We start from the raw sequence: 21,290 nt of genomic DNA on the forward strand, positions 1-21,290 counted from the left end.
TCTGACCTCTGGGTGGCGCTGTGAAAAATGTTCCATGTCGGAGGGAGCAGCACTGTCTATGGTTTTAATGTGGTCAGTTGCTTGGTGACGAAGAAGCCACGACGGACGGTTTCCTGCAGCATCGCTGTCTGCAAACAAGTTTGAAATCAGAAAACCTGAAATATTTAGCGCAGAGTAAGACGGACTGATTTAACCGTGCTTAAGTGAGAGTCTGTGAAAAGCTCGCGCTATGTGAGAGCAAAGACGCTTCACGGGGAGAGAACCATGGAGAACTATGTGTTTATCAGAGTTGTTGGGAAGGGCAGTTATGGAGAGGTGAATCTAGTACAACACAAATCAGACCGAAAACAGGTAAGACGAGCTCGTATTGTTTACAACTTCAGTGTAAACACTTTTAGCTACTGTACTTCTAATAAGAGTTGTCTGAGGTAGCTTTGTACGTGTAGCTGATAAACAAGCTAACTGTGCTGACTAACCTAAAGGGGGATTCCACCGATTTTTCAAAATGTCTGCATAATTTAGTCAGTGGTTGAGATGTAAGCAACTTTATTCGAAGGTTTGACATTTTGTCTCAAGATAATGACTTATTTCTGAAGTTGTCGACTTACTGTGTCTAAATAATGACTTATTTACTCGAGGTTTTGACTTCTCTTTCAATAGTTTTTGGCTTATCAGCGTTTTGCATTCATTGTGTCAAAATAAGGGCTTGAAGAGTTATTTTACATATATAATATCAATAAATATTACGTCTGATAAGTTGACGTTTTCAAAGTCATTCTTTTTAGGTAAAACTTTCAGCATCATAAATGTCTTTTCAGAAACAGAGAAAAAAGTTTATAATTTGGTAGACCTTTGATGTGAAATGGTTCATTCGTAGGGAAACTTGCTCTGATTTCTTTAGTTACAGTGGTGGTGAAAGGAACCAGGGGTCACAATGTCTGCAACACAAATATAGCCATTTTATTTACTATCCAAGACCACCAATTAACCTACACCTGTCTTCTGAGTTTTTATGTGTAATGCTGAAGATGGTAAAATAGAGGAAAATCTGAAAAAAGGAGTTTTCTTTGGGGACTGCTTTGCCTTAGAACGCCATTTGTGTATCCCTCCACCATGAATAGATTAAAATACACTTTAGGCCTAAATGTTATCACAAAACTACTATAAAACAATCTCTCAGACCTCAGGCAGCGTAACCATTTCATGTAATAGCTTTCTGTGAGGGAGTTTATAGAAGCATAAAACTCTTCAGCCGTCTGGTTCCGGTCACCACGTGCTACCTTTGTTTTGAAATAAAATTTGCTGTTTTTGCTGCTCATCTCAGAATTGAAAATGTGTGTATCATCACACCACCATTACCTAAACTGTGTGAAATATAATCAGAAAGAACATTTAGAGGAGTATCAATATTTTGTCAGTATTGCATTCACTTTGACACACATCAGCTTATCTCTCCTAATGAAACTGGAATGTCATGTCTTGGAAATTTTCTGATTGTGGTATTATTACATGTGGTGTTGATTTTAACTAATGAATAAATAAGTTAACAAATGTGAAACTTCAATGTGGCATTTTTCTTCAAATTTGAGCACATACTTTTTGTTTTTAACTATATTATTTTAATGTATTGGAGAAAAAAAATATACAATGTGTTGTAACTTTTGCAGAGGCCACATTTTCTGTTTTATTTATTTCTCAGTGTGCTAATTCAACAAGTAAACAGCAATTGTGCCTTAAAATGTGCAGAAGTATGTTCTCTGTAGAGGTTGTGTTAACTTATTTTCACTTAATTGACATCATTAAATCATTTGCACACCTTATGTGTATATGCTTAAAGTTAATGTGAATCAAAACTTATAACTCATTTTCCTTTGGTTACATGACATATTTCTAAATGAGACACGTATCATGGAGGGTCTCTGAGACCCTGTTTGCGCCTGATCACGTCATGCGTCTTGAGTATCAAGATTATATCTGGATAAGGCCAAGCCACATAAAGATGCAAGTGTAAATGCATGTGACTAAAATCTTATTAGGATACAATCCAGATACTTGGCACATGAAATGAGTGTAAACAGGGTCTGAGTTTCACACAATGATAGGCAGACCTGAAATTATGATTGACATGAAATTAATGGGTAATATTATTTTTTCTCTGCCCACTGGTGCACAGTGATGTAATTAAAAATAAGAAGACAGGCAAAAGTCACTAGACTTTGATAAAAGATTAGCTAACAAAATTAGAATAGTTAGAAAAGCTTGACTGTTGAAGTTCAGTGCTTGAAAGTTGTCATCTAAACACGTAAATAGTACAGGTCATGTCTGTGCGTAAATTAACATGAACATTTTACATTATTGTTTTACTGAGACACAATCATGGGACTTCTGACTGGGGCTCTAACACCTTTAGAGGGCAGCAGTGAGCACTGTTTGTTTATTTGAGCTCAAGCTTTGGCTTTTGGGATACGACAATTTTTTATTATCGCCCACCCCTAATTCTTCAGAGATATGAAGCTGAAGTCAGATATTCACCTGCTTCTCGTTTGAATTTTACAAGATGATACGTTGGTTATCGTAATTTTGTTAATGGAGGAAATACTCACATTTGTGGCTTTCCTTGGTCACTCGTGCAGCCATCTTGCCAGTTTTTCTTTTTTTCTCATAACACTCTGTGTGGAGTGAGCCTCTGAAAAACCTCCGTTTGGAGGGCCATGTAGCCCTAACACTTCACCCTACCCCTCTATCTCAACAAAAATTGAGACACCCTACCCCTAGACGTGAATGTGCAAAACTAAGGGCTAAGTGGTAGGGGCGAGGGGTGAAATGAGATTAGGCCTTAGCATCGGTAGCTGAAAGCAAGATAGCTACTCAGCCAATTTGGCCACCTTTGCTTTGTACTTTTTCCTTAGTCTTTTGATGTAGGATCTAAATATTGTAAAAGTTTTAAAACATACCATTCACTCCTCAGTCCATACAGTCAATATATGGAAACTAAGCTGCAAAAAGAGCCCGCTTTGAATTCACTGTTTTTGTGATGTCACACAAACCATGACATTTACTTATATGGACCATTCTACCGAATTAGTTTAAAAAGTTCGGTAGACCATATAAACTATTAAAGAAAACAATTAAGCAGGCAGATCTTCTGTATTTACAAGGATTTTTGTGATATGGGTTGTGAACCCAAGGCATTAATTGAAATAGTAATAAGCTAGGCTTATAAACATAATAAAAATAATACATACAGTATAATTGTTTATAGGGTACTTTCTGTGTACTATTCTTTTTTTCCATTTTTTGAAATATCTTTTTGATTTCTCTTAAAGTGAAGTTATAAAATATTTAGATTTATCATGAGTTTCATTTTTAACTGAAGAAACCTAATTTAAATATGCTGTCCCACGTTTTCATGTCACTACTAGAACTTTTAGACTGTTAGTCCGTAGGCAGAGCCTTATTTTAGCCACACCTCCGCATTTTAGAGCAGGAAGTGAGACTGCATCCCTGTTCCTCACGGCCCATGGTAAGCAGTTAGATCCCATTATTTTGAAGTAAATGTATCCCAAAGTGTGGAAATCAGTGTGCAACCTTAAGAAATGTTGCGTGTGTACAACTGTTCGAAGCTGTGTTTGCTAGTCATGTACTGCCTCCTGTTTTGAATTGTGCTGAAAAATAGCTAAAATTTGGTAAAGTTTCGGTAGTGTTATGATTGCTTTGGTAGTGAAAAAAATGAAATGTTGAATCATTTGTTTTAATAAAATCCAGTTGAATGATCCCTATCCACCTATTCAGCGGACAGCTGTTTAGCTCCTCCCATTCATGCTGGAGTTATAAAGAGTGTTTCAGCTTGGACTGTTCTTTGAATGGGGCACAGTATAGGGCAGCCAATCGGGACAGAGATCGTTTACAAACACCAGTCAGAAATCAATAGGGATAAAGAGAGGTTGGAAAATCGTAATGTAAAAAAAAAAATTATGCCTGTTTTTGATGCATTAAACCACACAAAGTGTATATGTGCACCTCAGGAAAAAACAAGTACAAGAATAATGTAGGATATGGGCCCTAATTGCTGCATAAAATAAATAAACAAAATTGTAATTATTTATATGGCAATTAATCATCACCTAAAAATTTCATGATTGTGACAAGCCTAGGTGTGTCTGATCTTTTGACTGGTAGTGTGTATTATGATGTCCTATCTATTCTGATCAATTTGTATCCAAACCATAAAAATTGATACAGCTGAATCACCACCGTCAGACATTACTGTGCGCACAGATGTATTTTTGCCTTAATATCTAGAAAAGAATCCCTATCCAACTTCTACATAGTCTTTGTCTTAGAAGAGAAGAAGCTAGTATCAGTGTTCAGTCACTGTGATGTTGTCCAGGCAGTGTCATGCTAAATTAACGTGCCTGTTTTTCTTCTCCACCTCTCAGTATGTCATTAAGAAGCTGAACCTGAGGACGTCTTCTAAACGCGAGCGGCGAGCGGCAGAGCAGGAAGCTCAGCTCCTCTCTCAGCTCAAACACCCCAACATCGTCACATACAGGGAATCATGGGAAGGGGAGGACTGTCAGCTGTATATAGCGATGGGTTTCTGCGAGGGAGGAGATCTCTACCACCGCCTCAAGCAGCAGAAAGGGGAGCTGCTGCCTGAGAGGCAGGTGGTGGAGTGGTTTGTCCAAATCGCAATGGCTCTCCAGGTATCGTACTCTGGTTTGGGCTGGGATGACAAAGATTTTAACAGTTTATTGTTATTGTGGGTGTTATTGTGAAACACTGAACAACTGTATGTATCATAAAAACCATTACACCATATAGGGCAGGGTTACTCCAGGGGGTTTTTGAGAGTCAGGAGGCTAAAGTGGAATGGGCCTCATTCACCAATATCTTTATAAATTTGTTCTTGAGAAAGGTCCTTTTTAAAAAAGTGTTCTTGAACCACACAGTTGTTTGTGCATTTGTGCTATCAAATGTGCATAGATTGTGTTCTTACGTAAGAACAAATCCCAAATAAGAAAACATTGGTGAATGTCAGAATCTTTGTGAAAACTGCGTAAGTAGGTTTTAAGAAGAAATTTCTTCTTAAGAATATTTGGTAAATGAGACCCAATGTTTGTGGTAGGCTGAGGCTCAAAAAGTTTTAAAAAATGTACATTATTGCTGATTTTAATAATGTATTGTATAATACGTCACTATATCGTGTTGCTAAAATGCAATTTTAAAAGAATAATAGAAGTTTAATAAAAATAAAAGTTGTATACAGTATGCATAGATTGCATAGTACAAGTAGCTGGTTGCATGTCAGTTCACTCTGACCTCATTTTATTCATTTTATTCATTTTATTTCATTCATTTATTAATTGTTTGATTTGTCTGCTGTTCCTTTTTAATTAATTTGAATTAATTGTTGCAAATGTTGGATAAATAAATACAAAAAAATAAAATTCAAAACTAAATTTTGCAAAAAAAATTTGTGTAGCATAAAAATGTCTGTATTATGGTGTTATATTTTCGCTATGCTGACCACACTTAGTTTGATATTGTTTGTGATATTGTAGATGATCTCATATGATCAACTCTGTGCTATTTACATTTGACAGTGATCATTTCTTTTTTTGTTGTTGTTGTTGGCAGTATTTGCATGAGAAACACATCTTGCATCGAGATCTGAAAACCCAGAACATTTTCCTGACCAAGACCAACATAATCAAAGTGGGTGACCTGGGCATTGCACGTGTGCTGGAGAATCAGAACGATATGGCCAGTACCCTGATTGGAACGCCTTACTACATGAGTCCTGAGCTCTTCTCCAACAAGCCTTACAACTACAAGGTGGCACGTTTACAATTACCTGTTATACATACCCTTATGCATAAGTTGTAAGTTTCAAAAATGTATAAGTTTCAAAAACCAAGCTTACAGTAGTTTCCCCTGAGCTCAAATGTAGATGATTAGACAAGACATGTTTGGTGTCTGCTTCTTTAGTTTTGCACTGGAGCTAGTGTAACAAACAAGTAATAGAGGCTAATGACTAGCAGTTAGCATCTAATACATCACATGCTTTCCTCAAACTGCACTGAGGTGTTCAGTAATCTCAAATAGACTCGCTTATGTGGTTTCTGATACTGTATGACATACTGTTACAGTACTGTGCAAAAGTCAGGGACCATCCTTTAATTTAATTAATTTTTTTAAGGGACATTTCAAAGTCAAAGGGAAATAATTGGGACAAAAAAAAAGGAAATTCCAAAACTGGAGTAAAAAAAAATATTAAAAGACAGCCATGCAAGACCTGGTAGACCACCAAAACTGACACCATCAGATAAACAGTATTTAAAGTTTTCATCTTCGAGAGAGAGGAGAAATTATTAGGTACATGAAGGCATAATGGTAAACATCTATTCACAGCCAGATTGTTTTATATTACTGAAAACATTGATTCCAGGCTTTTAAACAGTAGTGTATATATAGTGTCCGTGATCAGAGAGTGAAATTCTCAAAACTGTGGGTTTGAAACGATGTGTAGCTGTCAAGAAGCACTAACTGGGTGAAGGAAACACACAAAAAAAGAAAAGTTGTTCTCAGAACTTAGTGTTTGGTATTACTTGGATCATGTGAAGAAGAAAATGCAACAAACTTCTACGACTGAACTTTGGAAGTGTGGAAAAAAAAAATCTGCAGATTTCTTTGAAAACCTAAAAGCAAGTCTCCTGAAAAGAATAGAGGTTGTAATAAAGGCAAAAGGTGGATAGACTTAATTGATAGGATATTTAGTTGTTCAAGCTTTTGTGTAATTTTCTATTAAATATATGTTTCTGACACTGAAAAATAAATTATTTGTACTTATTGGCCATTTTGACAGGAAATTACATAAATGGGTGGTCTTTGACTTTTGCACAGTACTGTAGACACAAAACCGACAAACAAGTCTACATTTCAGGTAAGGCAAAATTGTATAAAACAACAACACAGATCCAGAAGGTTCTTTTTTATGTGGCTGATTCAGTCATGTTGTTGTCTCGGTACAGTCGGACGTGTGGGCGCTGGGCTGCTGTGTGTATGAGATGGCCACTCTGAAGCACGCCTTCAATGCCAAAGATATGAACTCGCTCGCGTACAGAATCATCGAGGGGAAGGTAATTTGCACATTTCTCCAAATGAGACACGTTCCTGTGTCTTGTGTGACATTGCTGTTTACTGGATGACTGGACAGGGCTGCAGTTATTTCAGGATTTCTCAGGGGGTTCATCTTCATATCGCTTCATATTCCCCAGCTGCCACAGATGCCGAGTAAGTATGACCCTCAGCTGGGAGAGCTGATAAAGCGGATGCTGTGTAAGAGACCGGAGGACAGACCAGACGTCAAACACATTCTGCGGCAGCCGTACATCAAACAGCAAATTGCTATCTTTCTGGAGGCCACCAAAGAGTATGAGACCATTCTTAATAAACCCTAGTTAGTAAATTACACTGTATGTTCTAAAGTTTGTGGACACCAGCGTTTCTTCTGAGATCAAGAGTATTAATATAGTTTGTTCCCCCTTTGCTGCAGTAACAGCATCTGCTCTGCTAGATGTTGGAACATTGCAGGATTTGATTGCATTCAGCCTTCAAGAGCATTAGTCAGGTTAGGTACTGATGTTGGATGATTAGTTCTGGATCACTCCAACTCATCCCAAAGTAACTAGATGGAGCACCTCACTCCAGAGAACTGCTCCACAGCCGATTGGAGGGATTTATACCCCCTAGGCAATGTTTAACATTGGGCATGGTGGCTTTAGGCTCATGTGCAGCTGCTCCAGAGTGTCCCATTCTATTGACAACACTTTTCTTGGAGATTATACATGCTGCTTGTGTAGCTAAATTCACTAATTAGAAGGGTGTCTGGGTACTTTTGGACATATACTGTGATTAGTAAACCAGCTATGTTTATAGTTTTTATAGTGTATATTTTTCCTGATCAGTGCTGTTGTTTGGCAGGAAAACGGCTAAATCCCGAAAGAAGGCGACGAACAGCAGATCTCACAGCACTCCTAATGTGCCAGTTCAGGAGAATTCTCCTCAGTGTCTCAATTCTGAGCCAAAAAGCAGAAAAAAGGTACAGTACACCCTGCAAAGACTAATGAAAGCTCAGGCAAACCGTTTTTTGTGTATGTGACTACATAGGAATCATAATTATTTTATCAGCATTGCATGGTGTCATTTTTTTAAAAACCTTTCTAATTTAACTTTTTAAATTAGTAGAAATCTACAGATATTATTGTTGCTATACGGGACAATAATTTTCAATTCACAATAACATTGTTATGTTTAAACTGAATTTACATTGAAAAATCAGTTTCTAGAGGACTATTTTGCCTAACAACGCACTGCATGTACCTTTCCGCCACGGTTTTTAAAAAATGCGTTTTAGGGCAAAACCTTCTCAAAACGATTGTTCCAGGCATCAGGCAGTGCATTTATTAACATTTAATGTAATAACTTTCTCTGATACTTTTACGATATTAAGTGGTTCCAACATCTCGTTCCTATCAGAGCTTGAAATGTTTTTTTAAAGCTCCTCTCACCCTCGAGATACATAATCAGATGGGGGTTTTCATAGTCTTTAAACTGAAAATTCTTGATATAGCAATGGCTACATTTTTCAGATTGGCCAGAATTTCTCTCAAAACCAAAAGTGTATGCACTTAACATCTCATTGTGTGCTTACAAACACAAATGCGCTATGGATAGACAGGTTAGATCCCACACTTTAGTCAAAATTTCTCTGCTTGTTTTAATGAGCTATGAGTGAAAAGCAATCCAATGAGTTGTAAGAATAGATGTTTCAAGGCAAATACGCCATGAGAGATCTAGAAGGATTAAGAGCCAAATACGAAATGTTGTAATTGTGGTATTACAGTCGCGTGCAAAAGTTTGGGCACCATGGTCTTATTGCATGTTTGTTGATTTTCTAAGTGAAAATAAATACACTATTACAGAGAAGACAGTTTTGCACATTTTTATGCACAGTTACTGTACAGTGCAGTAAATAAATAGAAATTGTGCTCTAAAATGAGCAGAAAATGCCATATTTGAGTTCCGTGTAGAGGATGTGTTAAGTTCTTTTCTCTTAGAGAATCAAAAAAACATGGAATTTTGCACACTTTTGCATACTTCTATGTATCTACAATTTTTTTCTTCACAGTCAGAGGAAAACAACCGCTATCAACGCAATGCTGCAAAAGACAATATTTTACCAAACGCACCACTGCCCCAAAAATCCTCCAGCCAGGACGCTCTTAACTCGACGGGGCAGTCCATAGCAACCATCAGCAATGTAAACATCGACATCCAACCCCCGGAGTCCCAGCACAAAATGAGGAAAGCAAAACCGCCCCGGCCCACGCCCACCCACAGGCATGCAGGTGAGCCACCTGCGGTGATCAGGCGAGGAGAGAGAGAGGAGAAGGAGAAAGAAGATCCGTCCACTCCTCAGACACACCCAAGAAAGCAGGCATCGGGTGACCACAACAGAGAGGATGAACGGTTATCACATCCATTCATATCGCAAAGCTCGAGTGGACACGCGCCACCGAAACCCACGGACAGACTGAAGCCTTTAAAAGAGAATAAGGCTCCTAATGCCAATATGGCTTTGGAGGAGGACACTATGAAACTGCTGCAGCAGGCAGAGATGGAACGCATAGCTGCTCCCTGTCATACGCGACACAGTGCTGAGATAAAGATGGAGAACCAGGCCAGCCCAGAGGCCACAGGGGACCACAAAACAGAGGCTGCACTGAGGGACATTTCTACAGGAGAGAGAAGAGTAAGTTATAATCTGTAGTGAAATAGAGGTCAACACTTTTTTCATTATGAAGTCAGAGATGAGCGCTGCTGTTCTTCAATGTTTTGTACAGACGAGCTTGGAGTCCACAGATAAACTGCTTGAGCCGTTTGTCCCAGAAGTCCTGATGGTAAGAAATAAGTTCATGCTTGTTATGTGTAAGACACACTAAAGTGACAGTTTGGCGAAAGATCAAATTATGCAGTTATCACATTTTTGGTGTCTTGACTTGCTTCTGTAGTTTGAGACTGGAGCTACAAGCTAGACTAGCAAGTAACTGAATCTTTACACACTTAGCATTATGCAAACTGCAAGTGTAAATAATTGCTAAAGCCCCACAAAATAGGCCCAAATTGAAGACCAGAATTTGTGAAAATATCGTTGATAAACAACTTTTGGGGGAATTTGATCTCACCTCAAACAGTTCTAAGTTCAAAATTTCCTCAGAATTCAGTTGTTGAAATGTAAACAAAGTCATTCAAAATGCTTTTTGTGACATTGTTCATTGTAGAGAAACTTGGTGACTCTGCCCTTTTCACAGTGGTGGTGATAGGAACCAGGGATCAAATGTCTATAACATTTTAGGGACGTCCTGCGTGCACCTCTTCACTATGAATGGATTTTAAAACACATGATTTAGGGCAGATATTATTATCACAAAACAATATCTTCTGCATCAGGTAACATTTTCATAATCATTTGTGTAATAACTTTCTGTGAGGTACCTTTTAGAGGCATTCAGTTCTTCAGACGTCTGGTTCTTATCATCACCATTGTGTACAATTCTTACTGGGTAAGTTTCTCTATAATGACTGACTTTTTACATCTTAAGCATTTATATGCAGAAATGTTGAAAACTGATGGAGTTCACCTTTATTGCAAGACTGAATTGGTGAATTTGAACGCAAAACCAATTTATGGTTAGAATAACCAAAAAATGCAAATATATCTAAAACTAACCTTCAGCATTAGAATAACATGTTATAACACCACTGTCATAACGTGAAAAGAAGTAGCGAAAAATGAGAGGTAATTAACAGAAACTAAAACTGCAAAGAATTCTGGGTAGCTCCACCTTCTAGTTCTACAGTATTTATATTATTTAAGGTTGTGAGTTTCTGCTGTTTGTTTGAGTTTAAGAAGTGTAATAACTAAAAACTGACAATCATATCTGCAAGTAAAGCACTGTTTAACTAAAACTATTGAAGTACAATGTTATAATATTATCTAAAACATACATTAAAAAAAAAAGATCGGTTATTAGAATACAGTACCGCTATTGGCCACAACATTTTCATATCGATGGGCCCTATTAATTGCGTAAAAGTATGTCATACAGTGTCAGAAACCACATAAATAAGTATATTTTATATAATCTTTTTATTTAACTTAATCCAGTTTGATGAAATTATGGTGATTGAGCCATGCAGTTGCACAATGCTAATCTGAAGTGTACAAGGTTCCATTACTTGCTAGTATAACTTGTAGCTCCAGTATAAAAGCTAATTGGATGATTGTCCAATTTGTATTTTATTCCTGTAATTATTTTGCCATTGATATATCACAACTGAATAGGAAGTACAGAATTTTCATACTCTGTATATTTCAGTATTGGAGTAGTGCGGTACATAATATATAATCCAGTGAAACTAGATGAAGTAATTCTTGCCTCTTTATTTAGGAGCCTCACAGTCTAGAGCCAGCCGCAGCGCACAACACGCCATCTCTTCATCCTCCCTCCTCTTCCTCTGAGCCGTCCATGTCTCGTCAGCGCAGACAGAGAAAGAGAGAGAAGGCTGAAGACAGCACAGTGAGTAGTGTGGCTAGAGAAATTATTTGATTTATGATTATTGATTACACCAAGGGCTGTCACTATCAATTATACATAAAAATTGGTATTTTTAACAGCAAACATATATATATATATGCTGCTGAACATGGCTTCATAATGACCTGCACATACCATTTATCATTCAAATGGCAAACCAGTTGCTATGCTGATTCATTGAGAATGTACATTTTAATTGATTAATTTTGTAATTGAGTGATTGATTTTAATTGAGAAATGGTGGCGACTCTAGTTACATCGCTCTTGGAGAGAAATCTAAATTATTTCTTTAACTCATTTTCAATCTGAATATAGGAGAAAGCAGCTAACTCCAGGCCTTTGCCTCCTCTACCTGAAGATGTAAACACGAAGGGCAGAGACAGAGGAGGAGCAGAAACAGCTAAACCCTTTTCGGCATTCAGCCGGCCTGTACCGAGCAGTGAAGCTGCCCCACAGGTGGGACACACTTAAGCCGTGAAAACATGACCACTTCTTTATCACACAGTTTGTTAAAAAAAGACATTAGAAGTGAGAAAACATGAACTTGGCAGGACAAATTCCCCTCACCATTCTGAAAAAAAAATATGTTAATTAATTTTGAATTCATTGACAGACACTAGGCATTGACACTAGCGTTCAAAAGTTTGTAATAACTGTTATCAATTTTTTTTCATTGTTGCATAATAAATGTATAAATTGATTCTAATATGATGGTGCTACTCTAAACTTCACAGATTTCGACTTGGAAGCAGTAGAAAATGATGTATGTGACAATGAACAGAGCTGATGGTTCCAGTAATGACCACGAAAGCTATAAAATATTGAAAATGAAGTTGTATTGAAATAAACATCCAGAATACATTGTATTTGAAACAATGTGATCAAATTTTAAGCTCTATCTTATTAAGAAATGACTATAAATAAATAATTACAGTATGTTGTTCATCAATTAAATAATAACCAAATACACAAAATATTAAATAAAATGTCTTAAAGTACATAAATAGTACTTCTATCTAAACTGTAAGTTATTATTGAATAAAACAGCAATTATAGTTGGGGCTCTGTGCAAAATGTAAACAAAAACAGAACATAATGATGTGTAAATCATTTAAACCCTATATTTAATTTAAGTAGTACAAAGAGAACATATCAAATATTAAAACTAAGACATTTTAGTGTTTTTGAAAAATATATGCCTATTTTGAATTTGATGCCTTCAAGGAGAGGCTGCACTGATGTCTGGTAGTTTGTCTAATTTGTGCTGCTTCACTTGCAGAATCGACTTCTGTCAGCCAGAGAAAGAAGAAGACTGAGGCAGTTGCAGGAAAACCAGAGCGAGCAAGGTATACATGCTGGAACATTTCAGAACAGCTGAAGAAAAAATCCTGTAACATTACCAGAAGAAAATATACAGTGTTATTACGTTTTTGTCTTTTCAGTTTAGGGGTGCACTGAGAATTTTAATGGCAGATTCCAATTTCTTTATAGTCAGATTGGCTGGTGACCCATATTGTGTAAAAACTAAATTTTCTTGAAATTAGAGTAGTACATGAACATTTAAAAAAAAATCAAAACATACCATTCATCTCCCAGTCTATACAGTCTAAATATGGAAAATGCGCTGCAAAAACAGCCCATTTGGAATTCATTGTTTTTGTGGAGTCATGAAAAACAGCACATTTCCATGTATCCACCTATTCAGCTTACAGCAGTTCAGCCCCACCCATTCATGCTGAAGTTTCAAGAGAGTGTTTTTGGAGTGAGGCACAATACAGGCAAGCCAGTCAGGGCAGCGCTCATTTACATATGTCAGTCTTAAAGGCACAGTCACAAAAACACCCTGTTTAATTCTAAAGGATAAAGAGAGATTGGAAAATGGATATGTAAAAATCACACAAATGTTTTAATGAATCTCTTAGAGTCAAAATAATTAAAATACAAGAAAAATGTAAGATGTGGGCCCTTTAACCCAGAGCTCACATTGTCTGGGCTAAATGAACGCATGTAAAACACTAGCTCATTTCCAGTACTTTGTACTAGCTGAATGAATAATGTTATTATAAATACATAAATAAATCTAACAGGCCAAACTGGCATTTTACATGTGTACATGAAAAATTCAGCTGCCTATTTAAATAACATGAATCAAATAAATTACTATATGTAAAGTTTCCCATTTCAGTGTTGGTCAGTTCTAATTGTTTTCATTTTTTTGCTTTAAGGAGTCGATCTAATTTACAGTTTTCACAGTTACACAATGTAATGGAGGCAACCAGAGAAGACATATTTGGTGTCCAAAATGTGTTTCTTTAGTTTTGCTCTAGAGCTGGGAGGCTAATGTAGCTAACAATTAGTGAAAGCATATACCCTACCAATTAGCTTCATGCTAACTGCATGCCTAAATCATCGCATCGAGTTACACCACGATAGTACACAATTTAAAATAGTCTTGCTTATGTGGTTTCTGACACTGTACGACATTGTTAGATATTGTGGCCTCAGTGTAGAATGAGACGCGGGAAACTTTGTGGTTTAAAGCGGCTGGGATAGCAGGCAAGTCACTTCTAGCCACACAGTTTCCTTTCATGATGGACACTAACACTGGCACGACTACCCCACGGTCCAGCACAGAACAACACAAAGACCTTTACAGCACTAATAACAGCACTAATCTCTTTTACTGTGAGCCGTCACCTACCGAAAGCCTCAGCGCATGGCCCCTCTGCATGGGCATACCTCCGGCGCTGTCACAGCAGCATGAGCCAGTAGCCGGATGCTCCAAGAAATATACAAAAAATGAACAAAAGTACATTATATAACCGTAAGCGATAGTTACAGCCGTGCTGAACATTCACACAGTGCTTATTAATGCGCTACATGCTTCTCTAATTTACAGTTGGACTACATTAGCCTCGTAGCTCCACAGCAAAACCAAAGAAGCAAACTTTAGACATCTCACTTGGCTGATCAACTACGTTTGGGGTAATGAAGAAATTAAAAAAGTTAAGTTAAAAAGTAAAGTTAAATTTCTTGCACTTTAAACTTTGTGAACCTCTCAGTTTAGATTGAAAATTTGGCACTTTCACGATTCATCCTTTCTAGGAGCAAATATCTGGACTTTTCTCCCTCTGCAGGGTCATGCTGACCAGGCCAGAACAAGCTAGAAAATGTATTATTTTTTTCGCCCCTTACCTGAAAAGTTGCTGTTTTTGGAGATGAAAGCTTTTCTCCAGACAGTGACGATGTGAATTCATGAATTTAGAGAATGCTTAGAGCATTGCGTAGTGTTCCAGAATGATCAAAGCGAGCAGGTGCTGCATATATGAATGCGGATAAAAGGGTCTATTGTGTTTTTTTTTGTGCTGTATGGCCTCTCGTTAAAGCTTCTGCTCTTCTTTGAAGCGGCCCCTGCTGTCAGAAGGGCATCGTGTGATGTCTCCTCGTTAGGCTCCAAGCACGCCGACCAGCCCGACTGCCCGAGACCTGCCAGCGTAGCCATGGTAACACACAAGGTAGGATGACTGGCCCTTATTGGTGGGCCGCAAATTGGATGGTCAAGACAGTGCTGACTGCATGAACACATACTGTATATCAAACTTCAGTCCTAGAGGACCAGGGCCCTGCACAATTTGGCTTTTTCAATGCTGTGACATACCTGATTCAATTCAGATGTGGGCTTAAAGAAATAATTTGGCAAAAAATCAGATTTACACAGTTCTCCCATTTTCCCCCTTTTATAGTCAGTCAGCCAAGACATATTTGGTCTCTGAAGTTTGCTTTTTTAGTTTTACGCTGGTGCAGTAACAGAATCTAATACCATACCAGTTCGCACTATGCTTACTGCATGCATAAAGCATTGCACACTTGCCTCAAAACCCATCAAGATGTTAAGTGATATGTATGACATACTATCTGTATGTATGACGTTATCTATAAAAAAGGGACAAAATTACAGAGAATATTGAGGCTCCACGATGGCTGCTACTATTGTTTTTAGCTACGTGACATACTTTGGTCTGTTTTTATAGATAACAGTTTGTCATACAGTGTCAGAAACCACATAAGAAAGTCTCTTTGAGATGATTTTGGCATGCACTTAGCAAAGTGCTAAATAGCAGGCTATCTCCTTCTATTACTTTGTAGCTACATTAGCCATGCAGCTCCAGTGCAAAACTCAAACTGGTTGATTTGAGGTATGGGGGAAATTGTGTACATTAGTTTTTTACTTAACTATTCCTTTAATGATCAGCTGGTAGATTATGTGTCAAAGAAATGGTTTGGTGAAAAATCTAATTTACAAAATTTTCAACTTACCCCATATTTAGTCAATCAGTGGTGAGGCATTGCTAACAAACACTAGAACTCAATAGTCACCCAAATAGCCCATTTTTTTATAGAAATGCATCCCCAAAACTTCTCTTAACCCGCTTAAATCACATCTAGGTTTTCATTAAGGTCACACAGACTTATGTGTCAGTGTGGTTTAGAGCACAGAATGATTTGCTGTATTTGGTTTGTATCATTAACGCTGTTGGAAAAAAAATCAGTCTCTGGTAATTTTCATTTCTCATCAAACCACTCTGAATGACTTCATTTACATGTCAATGACTGAATTATTGATATTCAAGATCAATTTGGGAATCTGCTCTTGTGTGTGCAACAGGAGAGGAAGTCCTCCTGGCGGTCAGACGAAGAGGAGTGCAGCTCCTCCACCAGCTCCACAGAGCGCTCAGAGGGAGACTACAGAGAGGGGTAAGAACCAACAAACATGCACACGTTTTAGCCTCAGACTTAGGGTCTGATCCTAATCTCACATTCAGCAATACATCAATATACTGACCAGGGGAAAAATAAAAGATTTAAGTTTAATTTAAGCTTCTTAAATGAAATTTAAGTTTAAATTAAGTTTCTTTGTTGCATACTTTGCATGTAACATGCTTACATGTTTATTTGCCCTCACAAAGGCCAAACAAGAGTATGTGGACATACTCGTGATGTAGTTAAAAATGTTTCATGTTTATTGTGTAAGTGCTTTAATTGGGCTTGACGTTTTGGTCAGACTCCAAATACAAGACTTTTCTGTCTGACCCAAAGGTACGATAGTGGTTTTAAGGTCCAACTTATACCTTAAATAAGTTTTTTGAGAGGTAAAATACATATTTGTACCTTTTTCATAACCTAATGTTTTAAAACAGAACAATAAAATAAAAAGCCTGGAGACGAGACGTCAATACAACTTAGAAAATATAATTTCAATGGATTATGGTGCAATTATGTTCCCTTACTACTCTTGAGGTACCACTCCAGTGACTGTATCTTTTTCAGCTCAGTATCTCTTTTTCTGAGACTGCAGGAGCAGAATTTAGAAACACTGTCTTAGACCAGCCAGTCAAACCCTTCCAGTTCATGCTGTTATCCTCTAGGCTCATGCGCCACATGCCTGTCTCAACTTACACGCAGCTGCTTCCACCCTTCATCCAACTCCCTGGTGGTCTAGTGGTTAGGATTCGGCGCTCTCACCGCCGCGGCCCGGGTTCGATTCCCGGTCAGGGAAAAAGCTTTTCTCAGAATTACTTAAAGCAATTGGCCAAAAAAGATTATGCAGTTAACCCTCTTAAACCATGACGTTTGGTGTCCAGCATTTACTTATGGGTGAAGTACTGTGACAGTATGTCTTTCTTTTTTTTAAGTCAATGTGAATCACAAATCAGAATGGCAACACTTTACTTGAACCCTGCTCCATCATATGCTGTCATGAGTTGCCATGACAGATTTTGTTCAGTGTTATGTTATCATTGCCAGTAGTTGTCAGGACAAATATGATAGCCAACTAGAATACACTTAACAAAATTTAGCATATGGCATAAACTGTCATGACATCAAACATTATGGCATCTGGCATGACAATTAACGGTAATAGTAACATGACACTGTTACAGCTCATGACAGCGTATGATATCTACCAAGACGTACCTCATTTTCTTCTGCACCGAGACATATTTCTGAGTGAAACACAGTATCAGGGAGGGTGTCAGAGCTAGCTGAGTGTTTCACTTGATGATAAGTGAGGGTGAAGGGAAGAGGAGGTGAAACAGGATATTATTAATTGATATTTTTTCCGCTTGTTGGTGCACAGTGATGTAATCAAAACTCTGAAGATGGTTTAGAGGTGAAATTACTACATTTCCATCAAAGAATACAAGAAAAAGAAACGAAAAAGGGTCATTCTGACTCCAGATTGATTTTAATAAATAACAGTATGTCATACAGGAGCATGATCTCTGCTGTATGGCATAATATTTATTAAAATGGACAACAAAATTAAGGCTGTATGACGGCTGTTACTGTTTTAGCTATGCTGATATAGCCAGAAACCACATAAGCAAGCCTATTTGAGAATGCTTAACAACTCAACATGCTTTGAGGCAATTTCAGGTGTGCAGTTTGCACAATGGTAATTGATGTATAAGCTTCCATTATTTGTCTCTGAAAATCCAGATTGACCACATTTAGAATTGTGTAAAGTTGAAGAAGTCAGTTTAATCTTTCTATAGGAAAATGCTCTGTAGTTATTATAATGAAATTATTATGTAATTACAATAATGTGCCTATGTAGTTAACCTGTTCTTTGTTACTGTGCTGCAGAAAGAGTGAGACCAACGAGATGCAAGACCTGGTGCAGATGATGACACAGACATTACGAATGGATGTCAGAGACATCTCACAAAGCAACTGCGCCACGCTGCCTGAGTTCAAACTGAACAGGAAATACAGAGACACGCTGATGCTTCATGGGAAGGCCAGCGAAGGAGACAGTGACTTCCACTTCAGTGACTTCCCCTCAGGTTTGGTACTCAATTACCAAGTTAGCTCTCCTTAAAAAGTGGTTTACCACTGAACTGTACTATGGCCAGTTTATATGAGCAGGTTGCACACGAAATTTGCTTGAGGACAGCCAAGGCTTTTGTTTTGACATTTGCTTTGCTTCCTTAGTACTGGAGCTACAACATTAATGTAACTAATACTGGAAGCTTAGATCTCATCCGTTAGCACTGTGCAAACAGCATACCTAAATCTCAATCATACTTTCCTTAAATTGCATCAAGTTAAAGGGGAATTTTACTGATTTTTCCAAATTTCTGCATAATTCATTCACTGACCTGTAAACAAAGTCATTCGGAGTGGTCTGATATGAAATGGTTCATTGTAGAGGAACTTACTGACTCTGATTTAGCCATTTTATTTACCGTCCAAAACCACCAGTTAACCTACATGTGTCTTCTGAGTTTTATGTGTAACGCTGATGATGGTAAAATAGTGCTAAATCATTTTAAATTCATTTTAAGCCTCAAAGATAGGGTAAAGCTTTATCTCAGGAATCACACTTTGTATTTATAACCGCTTTGTGTAATATACCTTCCTGTGAGGTCCCATTCAGAGGTATTTAACCAAACTGAACATTTGGTTCCTATCATAACTGCTGTGAACAATTCTGACTCAGTAAGTTTCTCTAGACTGTAGCATTCTGTATCAAAGCACACTGAATAACTTTGCTTACATCTTATTCAATTATGTAAAAAATTTTAAAAATAGGTGGCTTTCCCCTTTAAATACTCTCCAATGTGGTTTCTGACACTATGACATACTGTTATCTGTGTGAAAAAAGGAGAGAATTCAGCCTTTAAAGGGGTATTCTTATAAAAAAAATTGTTTAATCAAATGGTTAAGATATAAACAAAGTCATTCAGAGTGGTTTGATCTAAAATGTGCCATTCTAAAGAAATCTACCGAGTCAAACTTGTTCACAGTGGTTGTGATAGGAACCAGGCATTTGAAGAGTTTAATACCTAAACACTACATCATAGAAAGCTATGACATGAAATGACTGCTGCCTGATGCTTAAGAGTTTGTTCTACAACGGTTTTAAGGTATATGATTGATGATTTTGGCCTAAAACATGCTTATTTAATCTGTTCATGTGAAAGAGGTACATGCAGTGTTTTATGGTAAAATAGTACCTAAAGAAACCTATTTTTCAGATTTACCAGTTTCATCATTATCAGCACTGTTCTCTCATGACCACTGTAAAGAAATCAGTCTGTGGTTTTCTCTACAGTGCACCATTTCACATCTAAACACTCTAAATGGCATGTTAAGATCATCTTAGCTACAACAGTTGGTACCCAAGTTACCCAACTCTCAAGTTCATATGTGGCATATAGTTTATAATGTTTTTCCTTCTGTGTTCAGGTGACTCTACAGGACCAGCAAAGATCAGGAGAGCCATCGAGCACTTGCGTGCAGATGTAGTTAAAGGACTTGGTGTGAAACTGCTGGACAAAGTCTTGGACATCATGCAGGTGGAGGATGAAGAGAAGAGAGAGGCAAGTTAACTATACTAAAATATCCCAAAAAAGGAACTTTGTTCATTAGAACTTAACCTTCTCCCACTTGTGGGATAGTTTAATATGGTTAAATGCTTAGTTTAGGGATGTTTGGATAGATTGTATTTGATTAAAATCATCACATATTAAATGATATAATATTGAGTAATTTAACACTATTTTGGTAATAAACTTTCACTTCTTGTTTTGAAAGTTGAGTGAGTTCCATATCGACATCCATGTGCTTTACATAATATTAAAAAAGGAAGTGAAGGCATGCTGGAATTCAGCTATAGATACCTGTGAGAAACCATTAAATAATATAATTTTAATAGTTTACAACTCATCCAAACCATCTGGAGACAGGCTATATGGAAAATGCTTCGAATTCTCTTCTGACGGTATGCCACACTCCAGAGAAACCAGCATCAGAGACAATGAGGAATTGGCTGTACTGTAGATTAATGGCTCATTACTGTCCCCTAATAATCCATTGTTTTAACAGTAAAAGGGATGGAAACACAGTAAAACTGTTTAATCCTATCTAATTCTCCGTCAGTTATTTTTTTCCCCCCAAACACAGTGATTATTGCCTTTGAAGCATCATCTTTTCATTGCTGATCTCCAATTAAATCACCCTACTGCACAAGCCTAGACAGTATTTGTATAAAGTGTTAGTGTTAGCATTTCACATCTATCCATTTTAAGGCTATCACATGTAAAGGCCAAGCAGGATAATGCACATTTTTCAATCTGTATGTTTCTACCTGTTCTTTCAGGTCCTGCTCCGCCAGCAGATGGGGGAGGAGAAGTACAAGAACTACGCTGTTATGGTGCGACAACTCAAATTCTTTGAGGACGTCGCCTTTAAAGACTGAACCTGATGAGCAGCACTCCATTACAGCACTGATCATGCCACCACGTTTGATGGACAACTTGTGAAAAGTCTTGCCGAGGGCCAGTTAAAGTCTGCTGTGGACAACCACGGTTACATTTTCTGATGCCTTTCTAAATATGCATTGAAAAATGCACAGTGACACTACATATGCAGGTCACCTAAATTACTGTCCGGGTGGGCTACAGTCTATGTGGTCATAGTCTTATTATTCTACATTTCTTTTGTGAGCTTTATTGGAAACTTTAGTCTGCTTTTAGACAGCAAACTTGAAACCATGATAGAGATGTTAAAAGTTTAAACTGTTTTTTTTCTACTGTCTGCATAATGTATATTATGATGTTT

At 37.5% G+C, this 21,290-nt stretch overlaps 1 protein-coding gene and 1 non-coding gene across 2 annotated transcripts; both read left to right on the plus strand.

Annotated features, from left to right (window-relative positions):
- Positions 1 to 92: 92 nt before the first annotated feature.
- Positions 93 to 21,284, plus strand: nek4 (NIMA-related kinase 4). Its single transcript, XM_036559534.1, has 16 exons — positions 93 to 351; positions 4,440 to 4,706; positions 5,641 to 5,838; positions 7,035 to 7,142; positions 7,281 to 7,435; positions 7,987 to 8,104; positions 9,194 to 9,817; positions 9,909 to 9,965; positions 11,517 to 11,645; positions 11,979 to 12,119; positions 12,943 to 13,009; positions 15,069 to 15,178; positions 16,330 to 16,418; positions 18,312 to 18,511; positions 19,917 to 20,050; positions 20,830 to 21,284. The coding sequence occupies exons 1-16, from the start codon at positions 265 to 267 to the stop codon at positions 20,926 to 20,928; spliced, it is 2,583 nt and encodes an 860-aa protein (XP_036415427.1). The 5' UTR covers positions 93 to 264; the 3' UTR covers positions 20,929 to 21,284.
- Positions 17,149 to 17,220, plus strand: trnae-cuc. The gene has a single exon. It is a non-coding gene; the product is annotated as a tRNA-Glu (tRNA).
- Positions 21,285 to 21,290: the final 6 nt, after the last annotated feature.

This window comes from Colossoma macropomum, unplaced genomic scaffold (assembly GCF_904425465.1).
Source record: "Colossoma macropomum unplaced genomic scaffold, Colossoma_macropomum, whole genome shotgun sequence".
In the NCBI taxonomy this organism is placed as follows: Eukaryota; Metazoa; Chordata; class Actinopteri; order Characiformes; family Serrasalmidae; genus Colossoma; species Colossoma macropomum.

Bases quoted from the DNA above. Each gene is read 5' to 3' on its own strand.
- nek4 (XM_036559534.1), top strand. From the start codon at position 265: ATGGAGAACTATGTGTTTATCAGAGTTGTTGGGAAGGGCAGTTATGGA. The intron at 9,966-11,516 runs GTAAGAAATAAG...CTCTTTATTTAG, and splicing joins TTGTCCCAGAAGTCCTGATG to GAGCCTCACAGTCTAGAGCC. The intron at 20,051-20,829 runs GCAAGTTAACTA...CTGTTCTTTCAG, and splicing joins AGGATGAAGAGAAGAGAGAG to GTCCTGCTCCGCCAGCAGAT.